At 38.7% G+C, this 18988-nt stretch overlaps 1 protein-coding gene across 10 annotated transcripts in view; it reads right to left on the bottom strand.

The window, feature by feature from the left end:
* The window catches only part of CACNB2 (calcium voltage-gated channel auxiliary subunit beta 2), a 247196-nt gene that overhangs the window by 79900 nt on the left and 148308 nt on the right, over nucleotides 1-18988 (bottom strand). For 6 of the 10 annotated variants that reach the window (XM_071428850.1, XM_071428849.1, XM_071428848.1 and 3 more), the window contains one exon: nucleotides 4156-4275. In XM_071428850.1, coding sequence (XP_071284951.1) covers nucleotides 4156-4275 — 120 coding nt within the window. Of the gene's footprint in view, nucleotides 1-4155; nucleotides 4276-4777; nucleotides 4811-5108; nucleotides 5715-18988 lie in introns of those variants that run through there. The other 4 variants (XM_071428857.1, XM_071428852.1, XM_071428851.1 and 1 more) reach the window with 3 other exon arrangements.

Consider the following 18988-nt stretch of genomic DNA (forward strand, 5'->3'; position numbering starts at 1 on the left):
GCTTCAGCAGACATACCTCAACTAGCTTTGCAGCTGCCCGCTAGCAGCATGGGGTCATTCTGAGGCTGTGAAACCTGTCTGAGAGTGAATAAATACTCAAATAACTAGTCTTGGCACACTGCACTGGATAATTACATCTGACAATCTTTTTCATGCCCTCAGCCTCACAGAGCTATGTAGGCATTATCCCAGCCTGCTACACATTTCAAAGCTGTGGTCCCCAAACCATGCATGGAGGCAATGCATTACATTTAAGACATTGCATTATTACTCACAGTCACAAGCTATCACCACTACTACAGCACACATCAAAAAAAGAAAAATGTGACAGCTTGTATCATTGCCTCAGACCCAAAACAGGGACATCTAGTATCAAAATTTCAGTGGCTCATTATCTTAACATAAAAATTATTTTAACGGTATTTAAAACTAGAAGCATATATATTTCAAATTTTTACAAACTCCTAAAAGGATGGTAGCAGTGGAGCATTAGGTGGAGGGCAAACAAAGCTGAGTTGAGGGGAGTTGAGATTTTCTATTAGTAACACAATTACTGACTTCTCATAGGCCATGATCTCATTTTGACAGTCATTTTTTTTTTATTTTGAATCATCATCCTTTAACAACTAAAAAGCTTTTTTGACTAAAAATGATGGTTTTTTAATTATTAGCACTAAACATAATTAATGTCATTATGTTTTTTGGCTTGTCAACGCTGAAGATTCATAGTTTTCTGAAAAGAGAAAACTCAGCAAAATACCACGGGAAGCCCTTAGATTTCGATACTATTGCCATACCCTACCTGGACACAACACAGGTCCTCTATCCTAGATTTAGCACATGCTATGGTCTGTGAGGAGAGCACTGAGGAAACCCTCAAAGCTTTCAAATTTTTTTCCCCCCTATATCAAACCAACCAAACAAAACCAACAAGAACAAAAACTCCCAGCCTTTTTGCATTTTTATTGCTTAACTATTCTAATCAAGAACATTTCACCTCAGCTTTGAGCTGAGCAGCTTCATTTCAGATCTGTTTCCTTCAGGAGTAGACACTGGCCTGCAGGTAGCCTCATCAGCTGCCTCTTAATTTTCTGTCCCTGGATGACTCCGAACACGCGCCTGTGGCCCCACCTTCCTTACAGTAAGTCACATGCCAAAGTGAGTCAGCAAAATATGCTTAACCATTTTCCAGAGAAGCAATGATTGTATTAAATAATTAAAAGAATAAATAAATAAATAAATAAAGATAGCCAGAATGTGCATTTTCTTATGAGCTTTTTTGCTTTCATTTTCCCTGTTTGGATAGGTATAAGAGACACATTCAGGCTTCATGTCACACAGGCACTTAGATGCTATAAAAATACAAATTTAAAAATCTTAAAATTGTCCTAACAATTTGGCATTGTGTGCTCTATCACTGTATTTTTATCTTCAGTGTAAGGTGTTTTCCCTAGCTGTAATAAAGGAAAATGGATGTCATTTAACTCTTTTCATTAACTGTGTGACATGGTTCAATAGTTTTTTATCTACCCTTAATTCACTATCATCTTTCCTCCACCACTGCATTATTCATGTGTGTCACCCTCTTCTAATTCCCATGACAAATACATTTGTAATGATTTTATTTAGGATCAACACTTCCTCACACGATGAGAAAAGGCAAAAGTTAAAGCAGCTTTGTCACTTGGCTCTGCCTGGAAGTCAGTCAGGGCCTAGGCAAGGCAGCCGTGGTGAGCAGACAGCAAACCTGCAGCCTGTGGCAAACACATCTGGGGGCTGACGGCAGCCAGGAGGCACCGCCAGCAGCTACTGCTTCATTAATTGTACTGTGTTTCAGGGAAGTGAAGGACTGAACGTCAATAAAGGCAAAAAAACACATCTTGTCATATTTTTCATCTACCGAGTTAGGCTTAATTTAAACACATTCTTAACCACTTATTTCAAACAAAAGCAGCAGTTTTACATAATACTTTATTTAATAGTATTAATTTAAATATTGCACTAGACTAAATATTACACTGTTACAGCCTCTACATAAAATTATTGCCATACATTACCTCCTGGAATGCCTTTTAACATTTGACTAGAGAAACAAAAATGTTAATCTAATTCCAGCCTTAATCTATTTTAAAGGAAAAAGTATTCAAATAACTAATTTTGTGTTTTCTATGACTGGAATAACCATTGTTACAACAGGTTGGTTTTGGCAGTGCCTTTACTACTTTGACTGTTCACAAGTTGTCTTACAGTTTCAGACGGTGTCAGACCTAGAGACTATATCTCATGCCAGCTGGAGTGGGAACATTGGTTTTATGTATAGAAATACAGCTTTTAGAAGTCAAGGTCTGCTAGCAGATTCTCTACAAACTACAATGGCAGCTGTGCTAGAGGTCATGAATATTACATAAGGGCTGTCCATGTATTCAAGCCAGCATCAGTAAGCCAAATTCCCATAGCAACACTAGCATAGATTTACTCATTGCTAAGGGAGGCATCAGTTCAGCAGTAAGCACTGCACTGCTACCCTGATTAATCTGCAAGATACTATTACTTCAAATCTTCTTTTCAAGATTGTTCTTTTACTGATAAAATTCAAAACTTCACCTGAATTTCAGGGCAGCCCTTATCATCTTTCCCAGGAGCAAAAAACCTCAAACTAGCAAAACCCACCCCTGATAAAACTGAAACTCCTGACTACAATCAGCAATCTCTGAGATACAAGGCTGAAGGGAAAAAGTGAGCTGCTTCTGTTGAGTTTCTGCTGCACTGATCCCAGAACAGCAAGATCCAACTTCAAAGAGATGTTCAGCATCTCCTACACTTGGCACATTTCAGCAGCTCATTAAAAAGCTGCTGTAGGAGCTCTTATTAAATATCAGTTAACAATTACATTAAAAAAAAACCATTTTTGGCTTCCCTATTCAGGCTTTTTGGCCTGATGAAGATGCCTGCTTGTGCATTATAGTACTGTATTATTTACAGAGCTGGTCCTTCCCACACGATCAGCTACAGAACGCAGTGAGCTGGACTCACAAATTTCTGAAGAGCCCGTGTAAAACAGGTGGCATAAATGGGCAGAGGTGAAGCTGGCAGTGGAGAATTAAATGGAATAGGAGATGGAAAGGAGATAAAGAATTAAAAAAAATGAGGGAAAATGGAGGAGGGGACTCAGAGAAAGTGAGAGAAAAATGTAGATAGGTAGATCTAAGGGGGGATCTCAATGGTGTATTTAAATATATTAGAACAAAAAACAGATTTTGGAAAACAGTAATACATTTAAATCTCACAGCTAGCATACCAAAAAAAGAAAAATTGGAATGAAGTGATAAATGAATGATAATAAATAAAATGAGCACAATTTTTACAGGTGCAGTATTATTTAAAGATGTAGCACAGATGAGAGAGAAACAAGCCCAGCAGTTTCACTGCTAAAACCTTAGCAGTCCTAAATACATTGCATGGAAAATATATAAACACACAGCAAAAACCTAAAGCTCATTTAGTGTTTTCTTACTACACTGTCACTATCTGCCAGGAGCATGGAGAGAGGAGAAATCTGAAGAAGACCTACAGCAAATGACTCATGGGGTCACTTAACACACAAACTGTAAAGTCAGTGAAGTCTTTAGGAAAAAAACACATTTGTAACAGATTCTCCCTATTTGCATATGACTTGTAGGGACTGATTCTTCCTTTAAGGGAGATGAACAGGATGTTCAATTGAGGGCTGATTTTTGACACTGCAAAAGCATTGAGTGCCCTGGCAATCCATGAGCAAACTTTCAGAAACATCTTCAGTATGAACTCATAGCATTGACCCTATACACTGCAACAAATGCTTATATTTAATAAGAGAAGGAATGCACACATTTAAATTAAGAATGTTCTGAAATACATAAGTCAGTCAAGTGCCTGTTACAGAAAACTGATTCTAAGTGATTTTTCATGGAGCATATGTTTTCAGCTGCTGTCTGAAAGGTTTATAAGAACTCTAAACTATATGTTAATACATTAAAAACAGTTTATCACTAATTGATGGGACGACAAAGAATCATGGAATGGTTTGAGTTAGAATGGATCTTAAAAACATCTAGTTTCAACCTCTGCTTTAAAGCCAAGCATTTTATGAGTTTGTAACATGAAACAATACCTTACCTTTGCTTTTTCCAGCTGTGCCTGGGCCTGTCGCTCTGCCTCTCTCCGCACTGCTTCCCTATCTTCTTCCAGAGATACATCTGAATCAGATGGACGGCTGGTGTAGGAGTCCGCCGAACCCTGCCAAAGAAAAGCAAAATTAATGTCACAAGTTCCTTTGATGTTTAAAAAAAAAGAAAAAGTAGAAGTGGTTATACACCTTGCTCTTTCTTTTACTTCTGTATCCCTGAAAAGAGACTAACTGCCCAAAAGGGAAATTCACTTAGAAGAAATTATATCTATGTAAACATTTTCTTCTGGAAACTTTCAAAAAGTGCAGGTGTTTTCTCCAGTGGTTTACTTCCTGCCCTATCTCTGCACTCTTATTTGTGTGCTTTTCAGCAAGCAGAACCAGTTTCTCTGGAGACTTACAGCACTGGTGCAGTGCAGGGCTGAAGGACGCACAGCAGCTTCAAGGATGGCTCCATAAAAATTAGAGCTCTAAACAGTGACAGAAATAGCAAGCAAACAGACTTTCTATAATCAAAATGCAAATTTAGTATCAATAATTACCATTACACAATATCAGTGCTAAGAGATTTAATCTCTGCTATGCATTTTTATTTTAGGGCAGCCTCTTTACCTGACACACTTTCCCCATCAAAACAGCAAATGGCTCATATCCATCTCTGCCCCTCAGCAAGACATGCAAATGACCACAAATCAACTTCCAACTAATAAAATCCGTCTGGACTCAACACATGTCCCCGTATCACCACAATGGAAGCAGCCACAATGCCAGAACAGCTCTATAAATAATGACAGCTCTGCTTTCCCTCTGCATCTCCCTGCATACAAAATAGAGTTCTGGTAATTCAATCAGAATGAAACAACTGTCCTCTCCTCACCGCCTTTTTTCTCTCCCTCCTTGCAATATATACAATATAAGGTGATAAGGAAAATGCAGGGCTTACACAGATATCAGAATTCTTCAGACGTCCTCCTTTGGCTCTTTTCAGAAGCCTGATCCAGGTGGCCTTCATTAGCCAGACAGCTCAGTTACTGTCCGCAGCTGCAGCGCCCGGCACTGATCTCATAAAACATGTGCACACTGAGCACTGCAGAATCACAGCTCCTTTCCTATCCATGCTCTGCCGTGAGAGCCTTCCTTCTCTTCCCTCTGCCTTTCAAGCTTCCAGCCTCACTGCTTCCAAGTATTCTACTGGAATTAAATTCTCAAATTTTCTCATGCCAGTAGGAAAAAATGAAAAAATAAAAAAAATCCAAAAAAACTCCAGAAAATCCAAACCACCTCCAAAAATCTCAACTTCAATGATAAAAACATGAAATAAAACCAGCTTTGGAAATATTGTGAGAGATGCTTCAGCTGATCATAAACTGAGATCAATCACAGAAAAATACCTAGGGCTTTTTCCTTTCTGTTTTGGGGGGCGGATTTGGCTGTTAAAAATAGTGCTTGTAAAAGAACCTTTTAAAATCCTGTGCAAAATGTATTCAGTGACATTTGCAAGTGCAAAGTTCATTTCATCTCTTCCTAGATTGGCTGGGGGTGGGGTAACAGGCTGTTCATACCACTGGGCATGCTCCATATGTGCAGCCTTTTACGCAGATGCTCACATCACACCGGGCTGTTAGCCTATGCCAAATTGCCATTTTACATCTCAAGGGTAAACAGCTGGAAAACGCGAGGTCCCTGTGAAACTGGAAGAGCTGGTACAGTGTTTCGTTCCCATTATGGATGTCTGCTGCCAGCCACGTTTCCCTTGGATGCTTGCTCCTGCCATGGAGTGCTGCCCTCCGCTGCAAAGCACTGAGATCCACTCACATTTCCCTTACAGAAACCAAAAATACGCCTGTTGAGTGGGAATTTAACCCCCTGCTTACTGCGTATATTTTTCCCGACATTAGCAGAGGAAAGGAGCAAAGAATAACTGCAATATACCACGTAACATATAAATATTAGATCCTAATATGACAAAAGCCAAACAAAACCTTAAATTTCACTATTCTGCTTTTCAGAATCACCCTCTACCCTGAAATAAACTGACATGGGAATGACACGCTAAGGCAGGTTTCCCTCGAGTGTTTATAATTTACTGACGGACATGCAACAATCTAGGTGAAAAAGATCACTGTAGCTGACTGCAGTGCTCACCTTTGATATAAATGCAGATGTACAAGAAAAACAGCCAACAAGACTACAGCTGAGAACAGTGGTCATGTACATGCTGCAGTTTGTCAGCATATCCCAGGAATGATGGAATCCTGCCATGATTTGTCTGTGTAACAATGAAAGTGCCCATCGCAAGTGATGCAGCAGCCTCCATTTCACCATTATCAGAGCAAATAACAATTGTCACTAAATTCACACTTCTAAATAAAGCTAATTTTTAACTTTACAAATGTTTTACTTTCTTTTCTGAAGTCTGTAATAGTTACAGCATAGAATTTAATAAGCTGTCTTTGAACTGACAAAGAAAATTATTCTCCAATGAATATTTTGTTTTTCAGGAGTTCAGATACATCTCCTAAGTTATGGTGATTGTTCAAAACTAAAATGTCTCCTGAGCTAGCGCAATAGGAGCAGAAATGAAAAAAAATACACTCAAAGTTTATTGTATTTTTAAAAATATCTTGTCTGCTAAGAAAATATACAGAGGCCCTGTAACATCCTCAAAGCCTGTCAAATTATGCTGTTCTTTAAAATTTCCCTTTGCCACAACTTCTGACACAGCTGCCAATAGAAATAGTGGGAAAAGAGGATCATCAATAAGCGGACAGAAGTTTAGTGCAGCGTTTAAATCCAGTTATGGATGACACACCAGTGGCCTGTGGACAAAACCACTGATGCTATCACAGCACTAACAAAAGGTGTGATGAGCTCTGTGATGAGCTGCCCCGGAGTCCCAGCCCCAAGGACACTCTGTGGTCTCCTGGACACTGAATCCTCCTTGGAAAGGGTACACTCAAACCCAAACCCTTCCCCACCAGCACTGCAGCTCCTTGGTGCTACTCTGCTGCCATGAGGAATGGTGCCATAAACCAGCCCCAAAGCAACACTACCTTTAAGTAGGAGGAAAACAAACAAAGCAGCCATTAAGCCTGACAGGACATCATACACAGTGTGGGTGTTTGCTTCCTACAGCACTTCTATGGTGAGCACACAATATTTGACACTGACCAAGCAGCACAGCACCACTTTTACTGTCCCTCCTTTTGCTGTGCACAAGGTAGGCTACCTGCCCAGTCCTCACACTATAAAAAAAGTCATGAAGCACAGTAACATAATTCTTATCTCCCCAAAGGGGGAAAAATGCCTTTTGGGTCAGCCTAGAATTGCTAAAATTTGAATTTCATCTTCCCGGCCACAGAGATCATTTATAGTGCTTGTCATGTCTTGTGTTTGCCACAGTCCCAACACACACCCAAAAAATCAGAGTGATTCCATTTATTTTAATTATATTGACAAATTGCATGAATCAACCACAGTATTACATTTATTTTCCACATGGTACAGACATGGTCATGTAAATTTTCTGTCCAAAGGGAAAGCTGGAAACTTTTTTTCCTTTTTGAATATGGAAAAAACTCACAGCTGGATAATACAGGGAAAGGAGGAGCGTACAATTGCATTTAATTAAGTGTAAATTTCTGAGTATTTTTATATGAGCTAAGAATGCATTCAATCACATTATGATAAAAAAAATTAAACCTATACAAAACTTATGATGAAACTATAACAGAAATACCTTGACTAGTAAAAAAAAAAACAAAATGACAAGTGGATGTGCATCTTCCATTAATGACAACCAAGGAAATTACATTTCCTAACTGGGAAAGAGGAAATGATGCTGAAATTTTTTTGGGTTACTCCGGAGAACAGTAAAAATCTTTTCCCAAGAGCTTCTGGAATTCAGTCTTTGTGAAATACTTCATGCCGCCATCTCCTTCCTTTGCCATATGGAAGAGCTGCAGTAATATCTGTATGTAATATATGTTACTGCAGCCCCCAATTCCTCATCTTTTATGGCAAACTGTCTAATAAAAGTGAGGTAATTCATGTTAATAAATACTCCACCTATTTCTTCTTCTTTTTATTTATTCCTTACTTTGCAGCTTTACAGGCCCAGTTTGTTTGAAAAATAAATTTCTGTTTTAATAACATGCTTGAAAAATATTTCCTAATTTTCTTGCCACTTATTAGAGTAGCTTCTACGAGCTATTCTTATAGTGCAAACTCATACTTTTCACTCTGCTAGTGGTCATATGTGATCATTTTTGAGTTCCTTTTCCTTCAAGACAATAAATGTCTGATGTTTTTAGCATTGCAGAAGTGTGACATCTTTAGGAGACTGGGTCCCTCAAGTAAAAGGGTTTTTTTAATATTATTTCTGTTTACTCGCAGGTAGAAACTATTTAGGTAAATTCAGTAGTGCCTCTAGATCTCTTATTTTTCTTGTCGGTTTTCTGTATCCATGCTTAACTTTCATCAGCACAGCTGGAGCTTAAGTACAGATTTTGACTGATAAATTCTCACTGGGTTAATACAGCCATCACTGCTCTCACCAATTCAGTCGTGGCCTCTATATAGTGTTTTGCCTTTAAAGAATAAAAACAATCTGAGTACCATGACTAGCTTTAACAGGGTAAATCCAGTTAGGAATTAGATATCATTAGACCAGATCATTTTCCAGATTACTGAAAATTCAGAAGTAATTATCTTCTTAGAAAGATCAACCAAGTTCCTTCAAGTAAAGACTTTTTACATCATTATTTATTAAATGAAGGCAGGAAGCAGTGAGCAAACATGCATTGAGATTTTACTAGGAATAAGGAAATATATGTGACTGCACACATATATAAAACCCTTAATTTATAGCACTGGGGTTTTCTCTAAGATATATTTTTCATCTTTTCATTCACTTGATGCTAATGAGACTTTTAAATCCAAAAGGAGAAATTACTTTATGTCTTCATTTGATTTATACTTTGAATATGGAAAGCTCAGGCCTCACTGTGCCAGTAAGAGGAACAAATCACTTCAATATTCAGAATTTATAAAGAGATATTGTTAACTGCTTATGTTCTTATCCTGTGGCAGCAGTAAGTAGGGTATTATGTCCTTGTAATATGCAACTCCTTGATTGCTGAACTACAGTAAAGAAAAAGAGTTATTTCCATAAAATGTTAATTACTCTTAAAATCTTTTGAAATTGATTCAGAACAAAGGCAAAATGTGAAATGTCAAAGTTTAGTATGAAGTGAAACTGCTGACATTAGCACATCATAATATGCCAGGGAATACAGATTGTTGTTTCACCTCAAACTGATCAACCTGAAAAATACAGTCAGAAGCTCTCCCACAAAGGCACCATGAGTAGAGGAGACCTCAGTTTGCCAGAGGGACCACAGGTGGTGAACATGAAAATTTCTTATCTATGAAGTTTTCTCCAGATATCTAAACAATGTCATTGATTTGAATTATGTTAAAGAAAACACAAAACGCTGCTCTGATAGTGTTAATAATATTATATGGATGTTAATTATTTGAGTGTACAATTTATAGAAAGACCAAATTTAATTCAATTAATTTTTTGCAAGGTATATTTGAACTGTGTGACAAACTGTAGAAATACCTTTTAGCAAAGGAAAAAGGAGAGTCCATGTTTTCTTTAAGGCACTATCAAACAGGGATTGTTAATTTCTTGAGTATGGGTCATGGATGCTTCAGTCCCTGGCAAAGTCTAGTCCTGACATCCTCCCTGGTTCTTGGCATGCACCCTGCAGTGCAGTGCCACAAAATCTACATGTAAGTAAACAATTACTATCCAAAGAGAGCTACCAGCTCCTACCATAGGCATTGAAATACTCAATGTTTGCATTTAAAAACCAAACTGAATGTTGATTAGAATGTTTTTCTTATTCTCTAGAGCTTATGTGGCATGGCTACGGCATCTATCATGGGAGATGTTCAAATCACAGGACTGAAATTTCTGAACAGCTGGGAGCTTTAGGGTGGCAATGTGATTAAAAAGGAGATTATATAGGAAATCAGTCTTTTCTTTACCCTTAACATGACTTTGGCCAGCTTGATGGCAGCATCCAGCTCTCCATTAACATGCTTGCAAGGCATTACTAATCTAATCAACAGCTGCCTGAAAGCAGAGTTTTTTAAAACAGCTCTTAGGTTTGCAGAAGACTAGATTTTGTCATTCAGGAACCAGGTACACAGCTGGACCAGGTACTTCATCAGGAAAAATTAAAACAACAAAACCAAAATAACCCCCCACACATTTGCACTCACATTTCATTGTATTAGCATAAATGTTTGCTTCTATGTTGTTTCACTAAGAAAAAGTGAAATGGGTAGGTATTTTTAGAGGAATGATAGTCTTTTCATGGAGACTCCTCAGAAAATCATTGAAAATATGCAAAAAGGCAGCTGCAGAGTTCAGCCTAGTTAGCAAACAAATAGAGCCCTCATAGTCAGAGCTAAACTTTTCCCAAATCTGTGGGATGCTCTGGTGTGTCAGTTACCTGTTTTTGAAAAAACATCTAAGATATAAGGCTCCTTGACACCATATTGTGCTTGGCACTGCACAGTCACAAAGTGAATGACAAACACTGCCTGAACGAGCTTGCAATCTAAAGGCTGAGAGAATACAAGCAGAAAAAAACAACAAAGGAGTAACAAAGGGATCAAGGTAGCAATGCAATAGAAAAGAAAGCATTTTTAAATACTGGATATCAGCATTATGACTCATCTCTTGCATAACCACAGTGGGTTGTTCTTTAAGTAAGTTTCGTATATGTATTATGGCAGAGATTAGTTCTGTGAAAGCCTCTGAAGGAGGATAATCTGGTAGCTCTGTGTATTCTGACAGAGAGATTCTCACATTTATGAAATAAGAGAAAGGGATTTTGAGGAAGAGGGCAATGACAGAAATAGAAGGTGGTCTCTAAATTCATTAAAAAAAAAGCTTTATCAATAATATAATCACATCATTGAGAACTTTAAAAAATGAAACAAAAACATCCTACAAATTAAAGGAAAATATACATAATTTGGTGTTTTGAGGCAATCAATTGGCTCTAGAGATGGCACTAAACTATTAATGATTTTGAGCTATAGAGAAAAGTCAGAGCAGTAACAGAACTAAGATGTTGCCAGTGGAATGACTTGGAGACAGGTGTCAAAGGAAGAAGAATACACCAAGGAAATTATTGCAAGCAGCATGAACCTAAATCATCTCTCTTTTGTCTCAGACTGTCAGCACACACATGGATATTAACACAGATTGACTGACTCATGGTAACTTTTGAAAACTCTGGTAACTTGATTATATGTTTAAGACATTAGGTGAAGGTAAATCAGACTTACTAGTAACAACAAGCTGACCTGTAGTGCTGTTTACTAGGGCAGAAGGGGCTTAAAAATTATTGGTATTAAGGAAAAATATTAATATAACTTTTGACTGTATTTATTAATAAGCAGCAAATATCATGAAGAAAGGATTCTAAATTGCAGAAATACAACTCAGAAAATAATTTAGAATATAAAATGCTATTTATCTGATATAAGAGCACAGACAGAAAGACAAAGATTGGGTCAGACATGAAATTAAAAGTGGACAGTAAAAAAGAGGAAAAATGGAAAACACATCTGGGGTGTCAACAAAAAACCAGAAAGCTAGAAAAGGAAAGAATTTGCAGGAAAGCATGGCAACCATCATCCCAATTTGTCTCAGCTCAGTTAAAAGTGCCAATTTAGATTCTGTGTTCCAGATCGTCAGTATATTTTTATCTGGGATTTTGGTTCAAGTCATTAAGATTTTCTGCATACTTAAAAATAGCTTCCTTGAAAATTCAACATGAAATTCTGTTACCAGTGGAGAATTCTGAAGGAAAAAAAGACTATTTCCCTTGAATTTTATTTTTGATCTCCATACATACAGGCCTTACCTGGTTTTCAAATCTAACATTTTTAATCTACTCCAGATAAAAAATTGAAGGTTTGGGGGCTTACTTTCTTATTCATTTTTTACCTTATTAAAAACGGTGATGTTAAGCATATGCAATGAACTCTTATGTATTTTACTATTTCACAGAATCATAAAACGTCCCGGATTGAAAGAGACCCACAAGGATCAAGTCAAAATCCTGGTCCTGCAAGGGACAATCCCCAAGAATCATATCATTTGTTTGTGAGCATTTTCCAAACTCTTCTTGAGCTCTGTCAGGCTTCGTGCTGCGACCACTTCCCTGGGGAGCTGTTCCAGTGTCCAATCACCTTCTGGGTGAAGAAGCTTTTCCTGACATCCTGCCTGAACTTCCCCTGAGTCAGCTTCAGGTTATTCCCTTGGGTCCTGCCACTGGGCAAGACAGAGAAAAGATCAGTGTCTTCCCCTCTGCTTCCTCCCACAAGAAAATTGTAATTGGAGTTGCAATGAGGTCTCCCCTCAATGTCCTCCCGGTTCAACAGACCAAGTGACTCCAGCTGCTCCTCACACAGCTTCCCTCCAGACCCTTCACCACCTTTGTTGCCCTCCTTTGGACACTCTAACAGTTTAATGTCTTTTTTATATTGTGGCATCCAAAACTGCCCCCAACACTCGGGGTGAGGCTGCCCCAGTGCAGAGCAGAGCAGAGCAGAGCAGAGCAGAGCAGGACAATCCCTCCCTTGCCCTGCTGGCCATGCTGTCCCTGATGCCCTCCAGGACAGGGCTGGCCCTCCTGGCTGCCAGGGCACTGCTGGCTCAGGTTCAATTTCCATGGACCAGGACCCCCAGGTCCCTTTCCATGGCTCTGCTCTCCAGCCTCTCATTCCCCAGTCTGTCTGTACATCCAGGGTTACCCCATCCCAGGTGCAGAATCCAGCACTTTCCCTTGTTGAATTTCATTTGATTGGTGATTGCCCAGCCCTCAAATTTATCAACATCTCTCTGTAGGGCATCTATGCCTTGAAGGGAGCCAACAGCTCATCCCAATTTATTGTCATCACCAAACTTATTCAGTATATCAGTATGTCCTGTGTCCAAGTCATTTATGAAGATGAAGAGAACTGGTTTTAAGATGGAGCCCTGTAAAACCTCAGAATCCCACTAGATTCTAGAATCCTATCAGATCCCCAGTCTGATGTCACTCCATTCTCTGCAACCCTTTGTGCCTGACCCATGAGCCAGCTGCTCACCCATCACATGATGTGTTTATCCAGCCGTGAGCTGGACATCTCGTGCAGAAGGGCTCTGTGAGAGACAGCACTGAAAGCTTTACTGAAATCCAAATAGATTCTATCAGCTGGCTCCACTTGACCAACTGGGTGGATTATATTGTCATAAAAGGAAAATAAGTCTGTCAAGCAGGACCTTCCCCTCAAGAAGTGGTCTGGCTGTGACTAAAAATGCATTGTCTTTTAGGTGGTTTTCAGTAACTCCCAGAACAATATTCACCATAAATTTACCAGTCATTGAAGTGAGACTGACAAGTCTGTAATTTTCAGGGTCATCCCTCTTGCCCTTCTTGAAAAATGGGACATTTTCCAGCTTCCAGTCAACTGAGACCTCTCCAGATCACCAAGACTGTTCAAAAATCATTGAGAGAGATCTTGCAATGACATCAGCCAGCTCTTTGAGGACTCTTGGATAAATCCCCACAGACTGACAGGCAGCAAATCCTGCACAAATTTGGAGCTGACTGGGAGTTTATCATTCTCACAGTCATGGTCCATCCATGCTCAGGGCTCTGGGACCCCCAAAGACCATCATCAATGTTGAAGCAAAGAAAGCATTAAACAACTCTGTTTTCCTATATCCCTCTTTGTGAGGTGACCATACTCATCAAGTAACAGGTCAAAGGTATTACTGGATTGCCTCTTTAAAAATACTTTTTATTGTCCCCCACAGTAGTGGGTAGCTTCAACTCTAATTGAGCTTCAGCTGCATGAGTTTTCTCTCTACAGTGGTGAGCACCATCTCTGCAGTCATCCCATGTCACCCAACTTTTCTTCCACTGGCTTTTTTTGCCTTAGCTCCAGAAGAAGATCCTACTCAGCCAAGCCAGCCATCTGCCTTGCCTGCTGGACCTCTGACATTTTGAAATTGCCCACTTTTGTGCCATTAAGAGGTGGTGCTGAAAGAGCAGGTAGCACTGATGGACCCCAACATCCTCAGCAGTATTTTCCCAGGGATCCTTATTCACCAGTTCCCTGAGCAGCCTGAAGTCTGGTCCCCTCATATCTAGCATATCTAGGGTTGAAGCTTTGCTGGCAGTTTTCCACCTGTCACTAGAGCTTTTAAACTCAACTGCTCCATGGTCTCTGTCACCAAAACAGTCATCAAAAACCACTTCATGAGATTCTCTTGTTGGCAAGCCTCGAATCAAGGAGGGCATCTTTCCCAGCCAGCTCCCTTAGTACCATGAAGTCATCAACCAGATGTTTTAGGAATCTTCTGGACATGGTTTTGCTAGCTTTCAAGTGATCCCAGTTAACACTTGGCAAATTGAAGTCCTCCATAAGGACAAAGATGGATTATTTAGAACTATCCCTTAATTCCTTAAAGAATAATTCATCAGTGTCATTATCCTTGCTGAGTGCCCTATAGAAGACTCTCACAATGTTATCTGCTTTTTTTATTTGTCCCTGAATCCTTAACTAGGATCTCTCAACTGTCCCAATGACAACTTCAAATTCCAGCACTCAAACTTTGTTAGTTTTCAAAGGTAACAACTGCTTTTATACATATTTTTGCTTGCTAGCCTTCATTTTTATACCATAAATACAGCTTTTGTCAGTTTAAAAAAATATTTTTTTGCCATCTCTTAATGATTTAGTCTGACAATCATACACTCTGAAGAAACTGCTGTCATACACTAGTTGTCTACTGATAAGTTTATTTTCCAGATCATCTGCTACTGAAATTTTGATTTTCTGGTCATGGTCTCTTGTTAACAGCATTCAATGACCATCATGACCTAGAACACTGCCATTTGCTCACCACTTAAATTAGGAGAGGTTTTCTTACCAAGACCTCTGTTAAACTGTGCATATGAAGACTAAGGAATTACTTAAATTCCCCTCACCCAGGCTCACTGAAACCTCAAGCCCTTAAAACAGATGTTCATTTGTGATTCAGCCCAGGTATCTCTTGCAGACACAATGACCCTTTAGCACCTGCAGCCTTCCTCTCTTTGATACCACCAGAAACACCAAGTAAGCAGTTTTGCACTGCCTGGCATGATTTATTTCAGGATATAAACATGACAAAAAATACATCCTCATTAATGGGCTTAATCTAAGCCCAATTTCTCAGAGTGCTAAAACCACATGAGTCTTTGTGGTTTCAGGTTAGTCCTTTGTTTCAGTCTTCATCCCCACAGACTCCTTGAAAACTACCAGGACTGTTTCTTTATACCTGTTACCTACCCATCAGGTCTAGCATAAAACAAAGCAAACTACTTGGGATTTTACCAAGAGGATAAGGCTCCTTTTTCACTATTTACACCTTACAATTACTCTCAGCTGATTTCAAGAATACAACAGTCTGCAATACTTTGAATGAATGAAAATATCTCTGGAAAGGCCTTTTGTATCTCTTGTCTATTACCTATCAAAATAATCTTGAAAAATTCCCTTTCTCCAGCATATAATTTCATAGTTTTTCTTCCAAACCAAAAATACATCAGTTAATGTATAGATTGCATGATGCCAACTGTTCACATCCATTGGCTCATTTAGATTTATCTCTAAAAGCCACCTGACCTAGTGCATCCACACAGAGTAGATGAGGGCATCAAGCTAAAGGAAGCAATAAATTCCTGATTCTCCCATCCTCATCTACATGGCTGTCACTGCTTGCACAGCTCCACCAACCGTCCTTTGAAAGAAGGAGAGTGACACAGTTTGTGATTCTGAGTCTCATCATCTAGAGCACTATCCCCATCTCTTTACTAAGAAATAAGACTGAGGACTCTGCATGCTATTGTCCCTGTTTTTCATCTGCAAGACAATGCAAGAATGTGGAGAGTATATACAATACTTGTTTACAACAAAAAATAGTAAAAGGTTCAAGGAAACCATCTGATAGTATAATATATACAATATTGATTAAACCTAAGTGTATTTTCTCATAGATAAAACAGATCTTGTACTATGGATTTATGCTAACACTAGAAATAAGATTGTTTAAATGAAGATGTGAGGGTTAAAAGGGCAGGGTATGTTTTAGACAACATGGAAACAGAAATGTGCTTGCTGATGAAGACGGTGCTAACCTGATAAGGTTAGATGCTAACCTGAAAGGAAATAAAATATAAATGAATTGCAAAAGAAAAATTCAAGGAAATCATAAAAGCAAATGGTGTGGTGAACTTTCATAATTCAGTGCTGGAGTATTTTTTGTGTTCTGGGACATTCACACATTGGAAAAATACAACAGATATTTTCCAGGATAACAACTGAACTCAGGTTTCTAAAATTATTGCAACCTAGAAGACCAAGCATTTTCTGTTTTTCAGACATAGGAGAAACATCAGGAACATTCTTTCTGCTTCAGAACAGACTTTGCCTGGGTCAGTTACATCACATCCCTCACTGAGCCATTTCCTCTTCTAGAGGATATACCACTGGTTGTTCTTTCATCTATTGCTGAAATACTGAATACTGGCAGAAAATACATGTTAGACTGCCCTGCTACATAGCCCTCTGAGGAGCCTAGCTCCTTGCTGTTGATAACCTCCTTGTGGATGCTGAGGGATCTGGACTCCAGGCTGTGCAAGCCCCATTCCCTCAGGCTGTATTTGCAAGTCAAGTGATCCAGCTGCAACCATCCTGGCAGTCCTCTACTGAATCATCCTCTCTGATTTATCCACATCTTTCTGTTTGGGCACCAAAACTGGTCACAGTCAAGCAGCTATGTTCTAATGAATGCTGTGATCATCTCCCTGGAAAGAGTGCCTGTACTACTTCTCATACAGTAATCATGAGTTTGGGATTTCAAAAGAATCTGCAACAAGAAATACAATAGAATTCTTCTCAAAAAGAGACAACACAAACCTTTGGCAAGCCTTCATTTTTAGATTTGCTGTGCAACAGTCAACTTGTTCAAAAATTTTAAGGCAAGCAATATCTTACTTTGTTGCAAAGTGACATTATTAATATGCTACCAGGATGAAAAAAAATTGTAAAATCCCTCAGATAAAGAGATTTACCCTTGCAAGTTTCTGGTTAAAAATGAGTCTCCAGCAACTGCAGTGATGAAAGACACAAGAATAGAAACTCCAGTTCTGCAAGTCTTAAGGTCTCAAAGTATGTTATGCTAACTTTCATCAAAGAAATGCAAACAATCCTATGTCATCCCCAACAATTTGTTTCCTTCAGGAACTCCACAGGCTAGAGCCTGCTTTTTTTCCTCTCTGATCCATTGTTTGGGAATGAAATAAATTTTCTTCTTAAACTCATACAGTTATGCTCAGTTAAAAGTTCTATTTCTTCCAGTTTACAAGGGAATCAGTTTCTGCTTGAAGAATTACCACCCCAAAGTATCATCTGTCCTCTGCTGTTGTCACTGCTGAATTCCCACTGAACAACAGGAATATGACAAAGGTGGCTCTGAGATTGCCATTCTGCTGTGCTAATTAGGAAAGCAACTTGTGTTTGGATGAGAGTCCTAAAGATAGAGTGAACAAGGAGCAGCCATATGTACGTTAGGTGGATGTTGGGCATCATTCAGATTATCCAGAGGAGGAGCACCATGACAAAGCAGCAAAGAAGGACAAAGCTTCAAGAGGAGAAATATCAGGGTAATAGGAGAGAAATATGAGAGAGTATTTCAAGCATGTAAGAGATGGATGGCAGGCCAATGAGCATTTTCTGAACTTTTGCTAGTTCTTTCCACTCTCCAGTTTAGCAGCAGAGATCACAAAAGCAGAAAGGTATTTTTCTAGGATGAAAAATACTGTATAAAAATACCAAAACCCAAAAAAATTACCTCAATGTTATTTGGCCTTATATGCCTGGCTTGAAATGGATAGTTTGTAAGCCACTACCTTCCTTTTGTTTATTTTTAACAATATACATTTTTACAACATTTAATCACCTCTGCGCTCTATGAAGCTTTCCAATAAAATAATATTTTATTAGCCAATAATTACCCAGTAGTTCTAGGGTTCTGAATTGAAGCACACAGGTAGAAAGCTGATTCCACAACTGGTTTTTTCCTGCTTACAAGCATTCAACAGGCGCTCTGTGTTCATCCTGATTTACATGAAGTCAGTCCCCAAAGTGTGCACGGGTAGACAAAAATTTAAAAATGCTAAAAAACCCAAGAAGCATCACTTCTCCTAGGTCACACCTATGGCCCATGCAGTAGACTGTATATGCACTGCTATGCCACATTTGTATTCAAAACCGCTCAAACGTTCTCCAGACACAATGCTAGATTCCCTGGTCAGGTAAAAGTCAGAAGTCACCACTAAATTCAAGGCTTTAAGAAATCCTCTTGGCTCTCAATATTATGCCAGCTAAACTCAATCTTGGAGGAAAAAAAAGGTATCTTATTTATTTTTTTTTAATTTTACATTTATTCTTAACTGATTTCAATTAGTCTGAAAGACTTCTTACAAAATATTGAAAATTTTAATTTAAGTAAACCAGAATTTCATTCTTGATTTGCACTGCTCTCCTTCCATTACTCCTTCTGTAAGAGTTATTCCATTTATGATCAGCAATAATAGTTAGCATCTCCCTTCCTGTTCAAAGTTTTTAACTTTACAATGCTTAAAAAAAGAATCATGGCTTATTGTTTCCTTCATCATGCAGAAGAAAAGGAAATGCTTG

Source organism: Agelaius tricolor, unplaced genomic scaffold (assembly GCF_023055355.1).
Source record: "Agelaius tricolor isolate 1412-34295 unplaced genomic scaffold, bAgeTri1.0.p SCAF_6, whole genome shotgun sequence".
NCBI classification, from domain to species: Eukaryota; Metazoa; Chordata; class Aves; order Passeriformes; family Icteridae; genus Agelaius; species Agelaius tricolor.